The sequence below is a fragment of the Ailuropoda melanoleuca genome, chromosome 4, assembly GCF_002007445.2.
Source record: "Ailuropoda melanoleuca isolate Jingjing chromosome 4, ASM200744v2, whole genome shotgun sequence".
Taxonomy (NCBI): domain Eukaryota; kingdom Metazoa; phylum Chordata; class Mammalia; order Carnivora; family Ursidae; genus Ailuropoda; species Ailuropoda melanoleuca.
The window spans coordinates 142,686,334-142,702,156 of record NC_048221.1 but is presented as its reverse complement, the minus strand read 5'-3'; the positions used below and the strand labels follow the sequence as shown (position 1 = coordinate 142,702,156).

Sequence of the window (15,823 nt, the reverse complement as noted above, 5' to 3'; positions counted from 1 at the left end):
GTCCCCATCCACCCCTTCCTGGAACACGGACCTCCTGTGCCCACTGGGGCTCTGTTAACAAATGCCGCATGAAAATCCTCTTGGGGATTCTAGTCTCCTGAGTTTAGTAAGACACGTGGATAGACCATGGAAGCAGGATGGTGGGGACACCAGCATCGATGCCACTGCATCCACCAGCCTTCCCACCACGTGAGCCACATGGGTGCCAGCTGTCCCCCCATGACGCTGTGCGCAGAGAGGTTGGTGAGAGGCGGTAAAGCCCACGGCACCGTGGTCGGAGATCATGGCACCAAAAGCCACCGCAACTGTGTTTCCAAACTATGGACCCACATGCTTGAACAGAAAGCAGACAGCTGTGGGAGAGGCCCCAACACAGAGATCTCTTCTCAAAAGTGAAGTCAGGCTAAGCTCCAGCAGGTGGAGGAAGAGTTCAGACAGCAGGACAGTAAAGAACCCCCAACAGGAGCATGAGCCCTGCTGTACTGTCGGGCTTGACCAATACACTCAGCTGGGGCTTATTCCAGACCGTCCTCCTCTGGGATCCAGGAGCCGTGAGCCTCGGCATGCAGCGCCCCCACACAAGGAGTCTACTCGAAACACAAGAAATGTCCCCTTTAAAGTCCACGTCGCTGACAGAAGACATGGGCTCTCCCGGCTTCTTTCTCCCGCGCACAGAAGCCGCACCCGCACTCCGCTCACAGCCGGGGGCTCCGACGCGAGTCCTGGACCGGGGTGCTCGTGCTCTGCACCAACCAGGAGTGGGACCCGCATGAGTCCCGGACCCCAGGAGCCCCCCTGTTGTCGGGGGCGTGCACCCTGGTTTGAAGAGCTAGCCCCCGAGCAGACGCAATGAGGACTGGAGAATTGGCGACCAAGAAGCGCCACTGTTGAGACGCACCCCGAGGCTTCCCACGTTCCCTACGGAACCTCGGGGCGAAGAGGGCCGGGGAACGCCCGCGTTTGGGGCTGAGAACGCTGGCGTGGAGTCTGCACCCCGCCACGGTGAGGGCCACTGGCCAGAGACTGGACCACGCATCTCAAATCCAAGCCTGAGGAGAGGGCCCCAATGACAGTCTGCTGCTCACAGGGGCTAGCAAGTTCTCATTACTACTGCCCGAGCGCACGTTTAAAGACGAGTGACAGTCTTGAAAATCTCCCGTACGGCGCTCAACAAGAACGCGGACAGACATCGATCAGGTCCACGTTTCAGAACCCACATGAGATGGCATGAGCTAACCTAACGCGACCCCACGCCCCCTGGCGGGGGCCTACGTGCTCCAGAACTGTGACCCCCGTGCCAGCAGCAGCAGAGGCCGCCCAGGCCACATACCCGGACGCCCCTGACGTGAGCTGGCTCAACCACAAGGGGGTCTGGGAGAAGGGAGTCCCCACACCACCGAGAGCGTGCGCCCTTACTTCTCCTCTGGACGGCGCTCCTCCTGGTCACTCAGGTCATCGTCGTCCACCAGGTGGCCGAAGGGCTCGGAGGAGATGGACACCATGTTGGACAGGATGACCCTGCTGTCGCTGCTGCCCGTGAGGACAAGCTGGTCGTGCGAGTGGTTGTAGCGGACGTTCCACACCCTGGGGGAAGCAGGCAGTTCTAGCTCCACTCAGACCTTCCTGGACAGGGTAACATCGGGATCACCTGATCCCAGACCGCACTGTCTGACGTGAGACGTTCCCAGCAGAGAGCCGGGCTTACCGCATGTCTCTCTACAACCTTCTCTTATGTCCCGGCAAACAGAGATGAGACCAAATGGAAGCACAAAGCTCCGAGGGACAGGAGGGCTTGCGGCTCACACTGCCAGCCGGGCTGTCTAAGTCCTAACGGCAACAACTACCCCAGAAGCAAAGTACAGATTAGAGACGACCTGGCAAAGGAGCCAAACGCCAGGGCCACGTCTGTGAGCAGCGGCCACAAGGCCCAGGGGCACACACTCACAGGGAGCTCAGTGAGAAGAGCGGGGCGCCGGCAGCCCACACACAGGGTCGGGGAGACGGGCGTCTCTCCCCACACTGCGGCAATCACACAACTTAGGAATCTGGCAAAACCGTACTCTAGCATGCCAGGCTTTTAAGTGTCCTGACTGCAACCTTTACCTCTGAACCGATAATACCTTGTATGCTAATTACTTGAATTTAAATTTTTTAAAAAAGGAAAAAAAATGTCGTGGCTGCAGAAACATGGCTTCTGCTAAGTAATTCAAAGAATCTACAGACACAGACCAGAAAAAGTCAACTCTCCTGGGATGTGCCCACCCTGGCCTGAGCGAGGACTCCTGACAGTATTTAGGTTCTTACTCTTCTAGATGTTTCTTCCACATACACACAAGCAGTAAAAACACACTCACAAGTGCACATACATAAACACGAACAGAGGTGCAGACCCACGTGCCAGCACGCACACATCCTCACAAGCACACGTGCACACAATCACACACACAAGCACACGTGCACACACCCTCACAAGCACACGTGCACACAATCACACACACAAGCACACGTGCACACACCCTCACAAGCACACGTGCACACAATCACACACACAAGCACACGTGCACACACCCTCACAAGCACACGTGCACACAATCACACACACAAGCACACGTGCACACACCCTCACAAGCACACGTGCACACAATCACACACACAAGCACACGTGCACACACCCTCACAAGCACACGTGCACACAATCACACACACAAGCACACGTGCACACACCCTCACAAGCACACGTGCACACAATCACACACACAAGCACACGTGCACACACCCTCACAAGCACACGTGCACACAATCACACACACAAGCACACGTGCACACACCCTCACAAGCACACGTGCACACAATCACACACACAAGCACACGTGCACACACCCTCACAAGCACACGTGCACACAATCACACACACAAGCACACGTGCACACACCCTCACAAGCACACGTGCACACAATCACACACACAAGCACACGTGCACACACCCTCACAAGCACACGTGCACACAATCACACACACAAGCACACGTGCACACACCCTCACAAGCACACGTGCACACAATCACACACACAAGCACACGTGCACACACCCTCACAAGCACACGTGCACACAATCACACACACAAGCACACGTGCACACACCCTCACAAGCACACGTGCACACAATCACACACACAAGCACACGTGCACACACCCTCACAAGCACACGTGCACACAATCACATACACAAGCACACACAAGCACACGTGCGCACACCCTCACAAGCACACGTGCACACAATCACACACACAAGCACATGTGCACACACCCTCACATGCACACAATCACACACAAGCACACGTGCACACACCCTCACAAGCACACGTGCTCACAGGCAATCACACACACAAGCACACGTGCACACACCCTCACAAGCACACGTGCACACAATCACACACACAAGCACACGTGCACACACCCTCACAAGCACACGTGCACACAATCACACACACAAGCACACGTGCACACACCCTCACAAGCACACGTGCACACAATCACACACACAAGCACACGTGCACACACCCTCACAAGCACACGTGCACACAATCACACACACAAGCACACGTGCACACACCCTCACAAGCACACGTGCACACAATCACACACACAAGCACACGTGCACACACCCTCACAAGCACACGTGCACACAATCACACACACAAGCACACGTGCACACACCCTCACAAGCACACGTGCACACAATCACACACACAAGCACACGTGCACACACCCTCACAAGCACACGTGCACACAATCACACACACAAGCACACGTGCACACACCCTCACAAGCACACGTGCACACAATCACACACACAAGCACACGTGCACACACCCTCACAAGCACACGTGCACACAATCACACACACAAGCACACGTGCACACACCCTCACAAGCACACGTGCACACAATCACACACACAAGCACACGTGCACACACCCTCACAAGCACACGTGCACACAATCACACACACAAGCACACGTGCACACACCCTCACAAGCACACGTGCACACAATCACACACACAAGCACACGTGCACACACCCTCACAAGCACACGTGCACACAATCACACACACAAGCACACGTGCACACACCCTCACAAGCACACGTGCACACAATCACACACACAAGCACACGTGCACACACCCTCACAAGCACACGTGCACACAATCACACACACAAGCACACGTGCACACACCCTCACAAGCACACGTGCACACAATCACACACACAAGCACACGTGCACACACCCTCACAAGCACACGTGCACACAATCACACACACAAGCACACGTGTGCACACCCTCACAAGCACACATGCAATCACATACACAAGCACATGTGTGCACACCCTCACAAGCACACGTGCACACAATCACACACACAAGCACACGTGCACACACCCTCACAAGCACACGTGCACACAATCACACACACAATCACACACAAGCACACGTGCGCACACCCTCACAAGCACACGTGCACACAATCACACACACAAGCACATGTGCACACACCCTCACATGCACACAATCACACACAAGCACACGTGCACACAATCACACACAATCACACACAAGCACACGTGCACACAATCACGCACACAAGCACACACAAGCACATGTGCACACACCCTCACAAGCACATGTGCACACAAGCACGCACACAAGCACGCACACGCCCTCACAAGCACACATGCTCACACACAAACAGTAAAAACACACAAGTACACATACATAAACACAGAAGTGCAGACCCATGTGCACACAATCACACACACACACAAAGCACGTGTGCACACCCTCACAAGCACACGTGCACACAATCACACACACAAGCACGTGTGCACACCCTCACAAGCAGACATGCACACAATCACACACACACACGCACACATGTGTGCACACGCTCGTAAGCAGACATGTTCACAGGTAATCACACACACACTCACACACCTCACAAGCACACGTGTGCACAATCACGCACATAAGCACATACTTACACATACAAACACACACACATGCTTCACCGAAATAAAAGCTAGCTTATACCGGGCACACGGGTCTGGTGTGGATCTCACTTACTTCAGCACAAAGTCCCTGGCATGCAGTAAACCCGAAATAACGTTTCCAGAGGGACGGCTGCTCTTGGGCACCGTCCACCCCCCACACAGAGCTAGTCTCCTGCTCGCCCGCAGCACCATCCCCACTGCATGGCCGTCATGGACCGACCAACCATCCCCTACTGATGGCAATTAGGGTGGTTTCCCACTAACGGCAAACAATGCTGTGTGAACATCTGTGCACACTGTTTTTGCATATTTGAACCAGCACTATTTCAAGAGAGCAGAGAATGCAATGTTTTTCTTCTTTTCCTATGTTTATAAATCACAAACATTCAGATTTGGAATTAGTGTTTCTTTAGGAAAAATAAAACCGGGTTGATTGAATGAGTCACAGCAGCACAAACTAAGCTAGTTTGTGCCTTTTCAAATGGGAAAGGAATTAGCAAAATAAATTACAAAAGCCCCCTCCCCTGAACCCGCATGCAAAGAAGTCAGTACCAGTGGGAGTGTTCCTCCAGGGTCTTCACAGGCTCAGTGACATTTCGGGTGTCCCAAAACTTCACCTTGCAGTCGTCCCCGCAGCTGGCCAGGTAGTACTGCCTGTTGGGGTTGAAGTCGAGGTCCCGCACCAGCTGCCCGTGGGCGTTCTCTATGCAGTATATCTGGCTGCGGGAGAAAGCGAGGGGAGCACACAGGACAGCAAGTGGGTCATGACGACTCCACGCTGTAGACTGGCCCTGTCTCCCGTTCCCCATCGAGTGCCAGCATTGGGGGACGGCTCGGCCCACCACAGCCATGCAGGCTGGGGCTCTCCCGTGCGACAGGGCCAGCTCGGGTGTCAGGGGGCCTCAGTGCCTCTCACAGGAGGGCCCAGGCTGAGGCTTCTCTGGGAGCACCCCTGTGATCCCGCAAGCTGTGGAGGCGAAAGCTGGCTCATGGCTGTCCCAAATGTGACCTGGCACCTCAAGAAGAGAGCAAGTCAGCAGGACCGTGACAGCCTCGAGGAGTGGGGACAGATGCTGGAGAGCTGATCGAATTCCAGAAGGACACGGAGAAAGAAAAGCAAATGATTGGCAGCAGGCTGGGGCTGGGAGTACAGGGCTGTTGAGTCGAGAGACACTGACAGAGGGAAGAAAGAAAAAACTGGAAAAACAATGAAGGGGACAGTGCGTGTCATGGCTGGGCTGTCCTTTATCCGTTCTCAGCACCTCGCAGTGCCAACACTCAAGGCACCTCTGCCATGGCCCAGTGCAACATGGGAGACACAGGGTGGTTTTACAGTCAGTACACGGCTGTTTGGGGGTGTGTGTGCACTCCCATACACACACGCACGCACAGATGCACACGTCTGCACATACACACATGGGCACACGAGGCATACGTACACACAGACATGCATGTATGCACACACATACATGTGCGCATAGACCTAGCTGAAACCTTGACCGCCACTGCTCCAAGGGGCTCCTCAAAGCATGTGAAATGAGGACTCTCTGTCAATTACGTCCGTCTGATGTCAGAAACCCAGAACAGAGGGGCAGGTCATCCAGTGAGGCTGCACAATGGCTGGAACCAAAGGTCCTGAACCCGGTCAGGAGGGGGCAAGGCCTCTGCTGCCCACGCTGCTCTGTGCATTTCCTCCCCTGGTGTGACTCAGCCTCCCCGGCAAGCACTCCCTCTCCGCAGGCTTCCCAGCCACGTGCTGCAGAGCCAGCGGTGGCTCTGCTTCCTGTAATCACCTGGCGCATCTGACAATCATGCTGAGTGTACGTTCTTCCACCCTCGAGGTGGGTAACCCACTCCCCTCCATCCTCGCCCACGCTGGACTTCCTGGCCCTAAACCATTTTATATCTTGAAATGGTTTTTACATCCTGCAGTTTTCCAATATCTTTATCTTCCTCGTATCTTTTCCTAGAAGAAAATACCCCAAACCTGAAGACCTTCCAAGTGAAAGCGGCAACTGTATAAAACTAAAACTCCGGCAGGTCGTGGGGTGCCCAGCAGACAGTCACACGTGCACGCACACCAGCCAGGGTATTCCTCGTGCCCTGGGGGCGGTGCTTCCAACACGAAAGCACAACACGTTCCACAAGCAACAGTAAGAGCACCCTGGGTAAATAAAAACCAAAGCCGTTTGCAAAAGGAGATAACAGTGAGCCAGGAGTCATCCTGGGGGGGCAGAACTGGGTGAGGGAGTGCCTCTGCCCAAAGCCATGTCTGCTATCTTTGTGTGGGGTCTGTAACGTCCTGTCTTAAGATACTGACATTCTTCACGTCCTTTCAAGAAAAATGCAAACACAGGGAAAGATGGCCCCGGACCCGCAAAACGGGCTCTCCGGCGGCAGTTTCCTCAGGCTTGGCGCCCTTGGCTCTCAGCTTCGGGCTGTGAAACCGCACACACCCCTCGAGCAGGCGCGCACACCCCTCGAGCAGGCGCGCACACCCCTCGAGCAGGCACACACACACCCCTCGAGCAGGCGCGCACACCCCTCGAGCAGGCGCGCACACACCTCGAGCAGGCGCGCACACACCCCTCGAGCAGGCACACACACACCCCTCGAGCAGGCGCGCACACCCCTCGAGCAGGCGCGCACACCCCTCGAGCAGGCACACACACACCCCTCGAGCAGGCACGCACACCCCACGAGCAGGCGCGCACACCCCTCGAGCAGGCGCGCACACCCCTCGAGCAGGCACACACACACCCCTCGAGCAGGCGCACACACCCCTCGAGCAGGCGCGCACACCCCACGAGCAGGCGCGCACACCCCTCGAGCAGGCGCGCACACCCCTCGAGCAGGCGCGCACACACCTCGAGCAGGCACACACACACCCCTCGAGCAGGCGCGCACACACCTCGAGCAGGCGCGCACACCCCTCGAGCAGGCGCGCACACCCCTCGAGCAGGCGCGCACACCCCTCGAGCAGGCGCGCACACCCCTCGAGCAGGCGCGCACACCCCTCGAGCAGGCGCGCACACCCCTCGAGCAGGCGCGCACACCCCTCGAGCAGGCGCGCACACCCCTCGAGCAGGCGCGCACACCCCTCGAGCAGGCGCGCACACCCCTCGAGCAGGCGCGCACACCCCTCGAGCAGGCGCGCACACCCCTCGAGCAGGCGCGCACACCCCTCGAGCAGGCGCGCACACCCCTCGAGCAGGCGCGCACACCCCTCGAAGCAGGCGCGCACACCCCTCGAGCAGGCGCGCACACCCCTCGAGCAGGCGCGCACACCCCTCGAGCAGGCGCACACACACCCCTCGAGCAGGCGCACACACACCCCTCGAGCAGGCGCGCACACCCCTCGAGCAGGCGCGCACACACCTCGAGCAGGCGCGCACACCCCTCGAGCAGGCGCGCACACCCCTCGAGCAGGCACACACACACCCCTCGAGCAGGCGCGCACACCCCTCGAGCAGGCGCGCACACCCCTCGAGCAGGCGCACACACACCCCTCGAGCAGGCGCACGCACCCCTCGAGCAGGTGCACGCACACCCCTCGAGCAGGCACACACACCCCTCGAGCAGGCACGCACACCCCTCGAGCGGCGCGCACGCCCTGAGGAAGTGGCAACTGATTATTTATTAGCCACTGAGTGTTCACAGGGGCCGTAGACCTAAATTTAAAGTTGTGCCCCCCCCTTGAGGGCAGCACACATTACTTGGTGACATCCGTCTCTGCAGCTCGGTGATAAATTACGGCGTGCTGAGGGGTAAACTGTATCTTAAGAGCGATTGCAAGGCTCCCGTTGCCACGGCAACAGATGTGCACACCATCACTCCTTTGCCTATCAAACCACACCTGGAACAGAAAAATCGCTCTTATTTGTTCCATTAGAACTGCTTGCTGCTGCACATAATGACTTACGTGACAAAGTGCGCTTCCCTGAGAGCTGCGGGTCTTAAAGGCACAGAAACAGTCACAGGCAAGTCCACAAACTTCACCTGGGGGCTGCACCTGCCTACCTGTGCACGCCGATAAAGGGAGAGAGAGTCCAGTGGTCCCCCTCTCCTTGGTGAGCGGTTTCAAAACCCAATCCTGATTTTCATGACGAACGGCCGCCACTCACTCAAGGGACAGCCACACGGAACAGTGAACAAGCAAGCGAGGAAGGCCGATCCCCCCCCCCACCCCCAGCAGGGCTGCCGGCTCAAGCCAGGCCAGAGAAACAAAACAAGATGTACACCTTCCCGCAGAAACAGAGATGAAGACAGACAAGCCAGGTGCCCCCAGGGACGTCTGACATGGAACCTCCCCCTCGCGGACAGAGAGGGGCGTATCCGCGGGGTCACGCCGTCACTGACCTCATGCTCCGCGTGTCCCACCCTCGGATGGTCGTGTCATTTGCGGTGGCCACCTGGGTGCCAGTGTGGTGAGGGCTCCACCGCCCCGAGGTGAACTTCAGCTGTCCCTTCCCTTCCAGGGACGCCGAACTGGCCAGCTGGGAATTCGATGGTGTTTCAAGGGAAGAAGAAAAAAACAGTGATGTGAACCTTTTTTTCCTGAAAATTTAAGAAGACATCCTGTATTCACAGGATGTTATTGAAAATAATTGAGAAGCTCTGTCTCTGTTTCCTTCCCTTAAAAGGCAAAACTGTTTGAACCTTACTTGGAAAAAACTATAAAACTGAGCACTGCAAAAAATAGAAAGCGTATTAATAGGCCCTGTATGCTTGCAGAACTCGGTAGGCTGTGCCTGGATCATCTGTCCTACCTAAAGGCAGCACACTCAACACCTCAAACACCTGGCTTTGCCCGCGGGCACACGCAGGCCAGGGGGGTGAGTGTGGCTGTTCCAGATACATGCGCCGGTCAGATGCTGGTCTCAGGACGCACACCTCCCACTCGCTGGCCTCCAGCTCCTCTCCCCGGAGCTCTGACCAAGACCTTGTGAGACCCCCTGGGGCTGTCTCTGGGCCAGCACCTCCGCATTCTGAGAGGCAAGGGGCTCCCGGCCGTGAGCGGGGAGAAGACCTTCCTACCATGTGTGTCCCAGCCCACACGCCCACTGGCCCACGTGGCACTTCATGCACAAAGACGTATCACACTGGCCACATCGTTTTTCCGATTTGGGGGTTGACTCTCTGCCCACACAGTGACTTCTAAAGGCAGAGACAGGCATCAGCAGAGCTCTCTGCCTCCCGTCCCCTGGAGGCGTCACCCCATTCACCTTACCTTGAACACCAGCTTCATTCTTTGGAGGAGCCCTGGGCAGGGCCTGAGGGAGGTTTGAGGGAGTCACGGGCGGGGGGGGGCAGTGAGCATCCCCTGTGACTGTCCTGGGTCCTGAGGCCCATCTCAGTAGTTTATCAGGGCCCCTGAAGCACAGGTCAGGGCGAGACCCCAGACTCGAAACGGACAGGTAGGGGGTGGCCCCATAGACTCTGCGGGCAGTGCAAGGGGATTCGACTAGAGACTTGGGGGAGAGCACCCATTTCCTCTCTGGCAGGTAAGGTAAGAAACATGATGGAGAACACATCTGTGAGATCACCTTCTCCAAGCAACCCCCTCATTCTAAGCAGCACTGTAGCAATGGCCGCCCACCCGGGACACCCTCCCCTGCTCCACACAGGAGGCACTTCCCCCTTCTCTGCAAGGTTTCCTGGCTCAACTTGTCCCAGAAAATCTTTCTCCAAGAAAACACCATTTTACTGCCTTATTGATGTCACATATCACACAGGGAGCAGCCAACCCCCAAGGAGGCCTAGGGTGTGCAAGGATGCGGAAAGTCAGAAATGGAAGGGATAGCAGCTGGGGACAGAGGCAGAGGCCAGACACGCAACACGACTGGAGAACACAGGGCCTTCCAGGCCAAGCACAGCAGGGTCAAGCATGAAAGCCCCTGGTGCCCATGAATGCCAGGCCGACACGGTTGCCATGAGTTCTTGGTGGGCCACAGAGAGCCACCGTGGGCAGCAGCGTGGGGCAGACCTGGAGGACAGAGCCTGAGGCCAGTCCTGTGGGGGCAAGAACAGCCGAGGTCAGGCGAGCGGTCACGGGGCAGAGTGGCCATGGGAACAGAAGGGGCCACCAGCGAGCCAGGACCCCACAGGCTCTCAGGGAGATGTCAGGAACCACGGGCACTGGGGACTCAGACACCAGGGCCCCCCACACCTCACTCCTGCACCTGTCCACACCCACTCGGAGCTTCTCTGGCTCCCTCCGGACCAGCGTCCTCACGGCCCCCAGGCAGGGGCAGGGGCGCCCAGAGCACCAGGGCCTGATACCCCACAGAAGACCAAGCTGACCCTGAGACTCACCACGAAATTCCCAGGGAGGGACATGGCCTGGCTCAGCCTGTCAAGTGCAGTACCAGTCAGCAGCAGCCAACGGGGTGGGGTGACAAGAACACACAGACTGCACGGTAACCGCGCGCTGGAAGCAACACTGTGCTGATGAAGGACGTGGCTCTGCCCTCCCGTCCTCTCCAGCTAGCTCAGCGACCCGGGCACCGGGGCCCATGGGCGGCACGAGGGTCTATAGCAGGTGGTCCCACACGGAGCCCACTGGGGACCCCGCAGGGCATGTGGGCCACCACGCCAGAGTCACCACCACCAAGCCAAGGAGAAAAGAGAACTGCCAGCAGGATATTCGTAACAGGGGCCCAGACCCTAAGCCACACGAGGACGGTGAGAAGAGCGATCGGCAGGAGGTGAAGATGGACTGTCCCAAGGGCAGCGACAAGCATGCTTTCCGGGGGAGCCACAGGACCTCAGATGCTAAAAATGGCTATAAAATGTTAGAGACGCCGTAAGCTTATGCTTGGCTTTGACTGTTCTAACTCGTTTCAACCTCCACATAACAATATCAGCTAAGAAGTATTTTCGTAGTTTCCTGTTACGGAAAAAAAATTAAGTCAAACAAAATTCCTACAGGTGCAATTTCAGTTTTCTGAAGATGGAATTAAGTAAGATCAGGGAAGGTTGGATATATTTTCTAACTAATCAGCACTCAATGTTCTAATTAATCGTCTATTAAACAAATCGATTCATCATCAAACTCTTCAGAAAGATAACAACATAAGGTCGCACCTTCAGAAGACAGGTCACGTATGTTCAGTGAAGCGACTTCCGGGAGGCTGGTGAGGGGAAGCGCCACAGCGTCGCCCCCAACAGGGAAGACCTGGAGCCTTGTCACCAAGCTGAAAGCATCTGCGTCACTTCTGACCCCATCAGGACTCCGTGGAGACAAGCACCGTCTGCTCGCGGGGCCCACACCACAACAACAGTCTCCTGGAAGCGAGTTAGTAACTAACGAATCCATCGGCCAAGCAGCCAGCAGCCGCGCAGCCATCAGCAAGCACATCGAGTGGCCCCAGCCACAATGAGTACAGCAGAGGGAAGGGCTGGCGGAGGGTCAGTGACCCGGCCCGCATCACACCCACCTGCTGCCCAGGTGAGCACGGTCCACAAGATGCAGCCCTGGACTCTGCTGGCAACACCAACTGGTCATCAGCCACGGTGTGGGCCTGTCCCGGAGGAATCAGTGCAGGCACACCCATTTCACAGATGAGGACACCAAGGCACAGAGATTTAAAAACTGCAAATCAACCTGTGCCCAGGCCACAGTGAGAGATAACAAAGGAGGTCCAGATGCTGCAGAGAAAACAGAGCCGGTCCAGCTGGAGTAGCCAGAGAAAGGGATTGTGAGGTTTTGGGACCCAGGATGGCCTCCAGGGCTGCACAGAACTTGAACCAGTGGAAAACAGCAGTGAGGGATTCCTGCATAAATGAAGCAGAGATGGGAAACATAACCCCACTGGACTGGGGGGTGGTGCTGGGTGTCAGACAAAGGGGATGGGTGAGGGGGTACAGGCTGAGCCGGGGGGAGGTCAGCCCATCGGCACGAGGGCAGGAGGTAGGACTTCCCGTGGCAGGCAGGCAGCACCCAGGTCCTCACGACCTGCCTGACCCCTCCCTGGGTGTCGGCCATCAAACAGCAGAGCCCTCCATGCTGAGGGGTGTCCTATGATTACATTATCTGAGGTTCTCCCCATCTCACTGGCTTCTGTGAAGCTGGTGCCCACATGCAGGGAACAGAAAAGCACAGGCCTTCAGGCCAACCATATCCTGCCACAACCTCGTCCAGAGCTTGGGGCAAGCCCCCTCCCCGGTCCAGTCCTCGGATGAGACCCAGCTGCCAACACCTGCACCACCGTCACATGAGAGACCTGAGGGGCAGCCAGCTTCCAGATCCCTGAGGTCCTCACAGAGACTGCCCTGACACGTGGGGCCGTGGGACACAGCCACCTTTGTGATCACCTGTTAGAGAGAGACAGACTAGAGACACAAGTGCTAACCAAAGGAGAGGGGAGACCCAGCAGCTCCGGGACAGGCCAGTTGAGCCCCCTGACTTCATAGCCAGGAAATCTAAGACCCAGAGAGGGTGGGCGACTCACCCTGGGTCACACAGCTGGGGGGGGGGCAGGAGCAGGACCTGCCTCCTGCTTCGACTCCTGGGCTCCCTGTAGTGCATGATCTGCCCTGGCGATGGAAACTCCATGCCCCGGTGCACTCTAATGACACGCGGAAGTAGCCCTCGCTGTCACCGTTTGGAGGCCTGCTCAGGGCAGCCGGCACGGCACACGCTCTACAGTTAAGCAATCACATGGACTGGTGCTCTGGTGACATGGAGAGAGCGCCCAGCGAGAACTCCAGAGAGCGCAGGGCACACAGTGGTCTGCTTTTCAACATTAAAGAGAAATGTCCAGTGCTTCCCACCCCAGAAGGAATGATTAAAGCCACCCCACGAACTCTCCGGAGATGTAACTACTGCCAAGGTGTGGACATAGGAACACAGCTCTAATGAACAAAATACTGCACCTCGCACTGTTGTGAGCAGTGCACGTGGCCATAGGTTCCCAAAGACAAGGGCGGCACTCCCTGCAGCCAAGGCCCAGAGCTGACACACTTGGCGGAGCGAGCGCAGTAGACAAAACATACGTGCTGCTCACCTCCGAAGATAACAGAGGGGCAGCTGAGAAATGTCAGTGCCGCTTCTCACCTCCCTGGGAGGAGAGCAGCGAGGCGAAGCCAAGAGCATAAGAGATAGAAAGCATCCCATACAAGCAAGTCCCACTGATGTGCCCGAGCTCCCGGACTGCCAGTGGGAGCTGCATGCTTCCACGGCAGCCGTGACCACAAACTGAGCCCCTCTGCTCCTGGTCAGGCTCTGCACAGCCACAGGCTCTGCTGCAAGCCCCTTCCCACCCCCAGGAATGTGGGAATATCCTTTGCCTCTCTCAGGCTAGAAATTCCAGCCCCAGCTTTGAACATGAACCCCCTGAGCCAGAGCCCCAGCTCTGCTGCCAAGTGACCGGAGTGACCTAGTCCCTTTCAGCCTGACGTCTCTCCCATAACTCACTCAGGAAATGGAGCTATTCAAGAACCCACCCCGCAGGGCCACAAAAATTAAGTGATACCCTGAAGAGCATGGACAACACCCAGAAGTCTGGTCTGTCTTCAGGGGTGGATGGAAGCCACGGGGCTGCTGCTGTCTTCTGGGGCGCAGGGCGAGTCGTCAGAAATGATGGAGCAGTGGGGGAGTAGGCTCAGCAGGATAGCCCCAGCACCTTGCTGCCCTCAGGACGTGGAAGGAAAAGGGGAGGAAAACCAAATGGACGGGGAACGGGCACGGCTGGCCAAGACCCCCGGCTGCCGAGGCGTGTGTGGACAGGGGTCTGCAGCAAGGCAGAGGCGGGTCCTGCCACCCCCCATCCCAAGCTGTCCCAGGTCATGGGGGAAGGGGGTCCCTGGCTCCTGAGTGTGGCTGCCCGGGCTCCACACCCCGGTGGGCCTAGCGGCTCCCACTCCCCACCAAGGACTCTGTTCCCTGGCGTCCTGGAAACCAGAGCCTTCCTGTCTTCAGAAAATGCACACAGGGCATTAGATACGAGCACTGATGAGGGAATTTGAGGTCGTTTTAAATTTATTTTTAGCTTATTTCAAACAGGACTCTATTTGTAAGAAGAATAGAAGTAAAAGGGCTTTTCCCCCTTTGCTGCACCAAAACCTAAGCTCTCTTTGCAGAGGAAAAGGTGTGTCCTGCACCCAAAGCTGCGGGCCTGACCTCAGCTCCAAGCTCAAAACAGGAAAGGTCACAAGTGCAGATTTAAATTTTCTCACCAAGATGGACGAGAATATAGCAAATAGTTCTGTCACGCCAATTAGACGCCAGTGATCCGATGGAGAGAGAGATCTAATTACAGTTGATTAGCGAGGGAGACATCTTTTATGAAGAATAACAAAGGCCTAAAAACCTGGAAACGCTGCCGTGATGACACGTGTCTTCCTGTGTCGAGTGTGACCCTCACCTGCAGGCTCGAGGGATGATTTAATTAGGATGTGCACACAAACTGCTCTTCAGGACCTCGGTTTCTCTCCTCTGGACCTCTGGCCTTTGCACCAGGATCCTGTTGACCAAACCCTCATTCCTAATCCAGTTTTAAACTGTATATAACACCAAAACCATGCGTTACCTTGGAATTAACTTAACCAGAGACGTAAAGGACCTATATCCTAGAAACTATAGATCACTTGAAAGATATTGAGGAAGACATAAAAAGATGGAAAAATATTCCATGCTCATGGATTGGAAGAATTAACATAGTTAAAATGTCCATACTACCCAGAGCAATCTACACTTTCAATGCTATCCCGATCAAAATACCGAGGACATTTTTCAAAGAACTGGAACAAATAGTCCTTAAATTTGTATGGAA

General features: G+C 56.4%; 1 protein-coding gene across 2 annotated transcripts in view; it reads right to left on the bottom strand.

Annotated features, from left to right (window-relative positions):
- EIPR1 (EARP complex and GARP complex interacting protein 1) overlaps nucleotides 1-15,823 on the bottom strand; it is a 132,695-nt gene that overhangs the window by 1,512 nt on the left and 115,360 nt on the right. The window contains exons 6-8 of one of the 2 annotated variants that reach the window (XM_034659973.1): nucleotides 9,408-9,544; nucleotides 5,601-5,768; nucleotides 1,417-1,584 (exon numbers count right to left, since the gene is read on the bottom strand). In XM_034659973.1, coding sequence (XP_034515864.1) covers nucleotides 1,417-1,584; nucleotides 5,601-5,768; nucleotides 9,408-9,544 — 473 coding nt within the window. The remainder of the gene's footprint in view (nucleotides 1-1,416; nucleotides 1,585-5,600; nucleotides 5,769-9,407; nucleotides 9,545-15,823) is intronic. The other variant, XM_034659975.1, reaches the window with a different exon arrangement.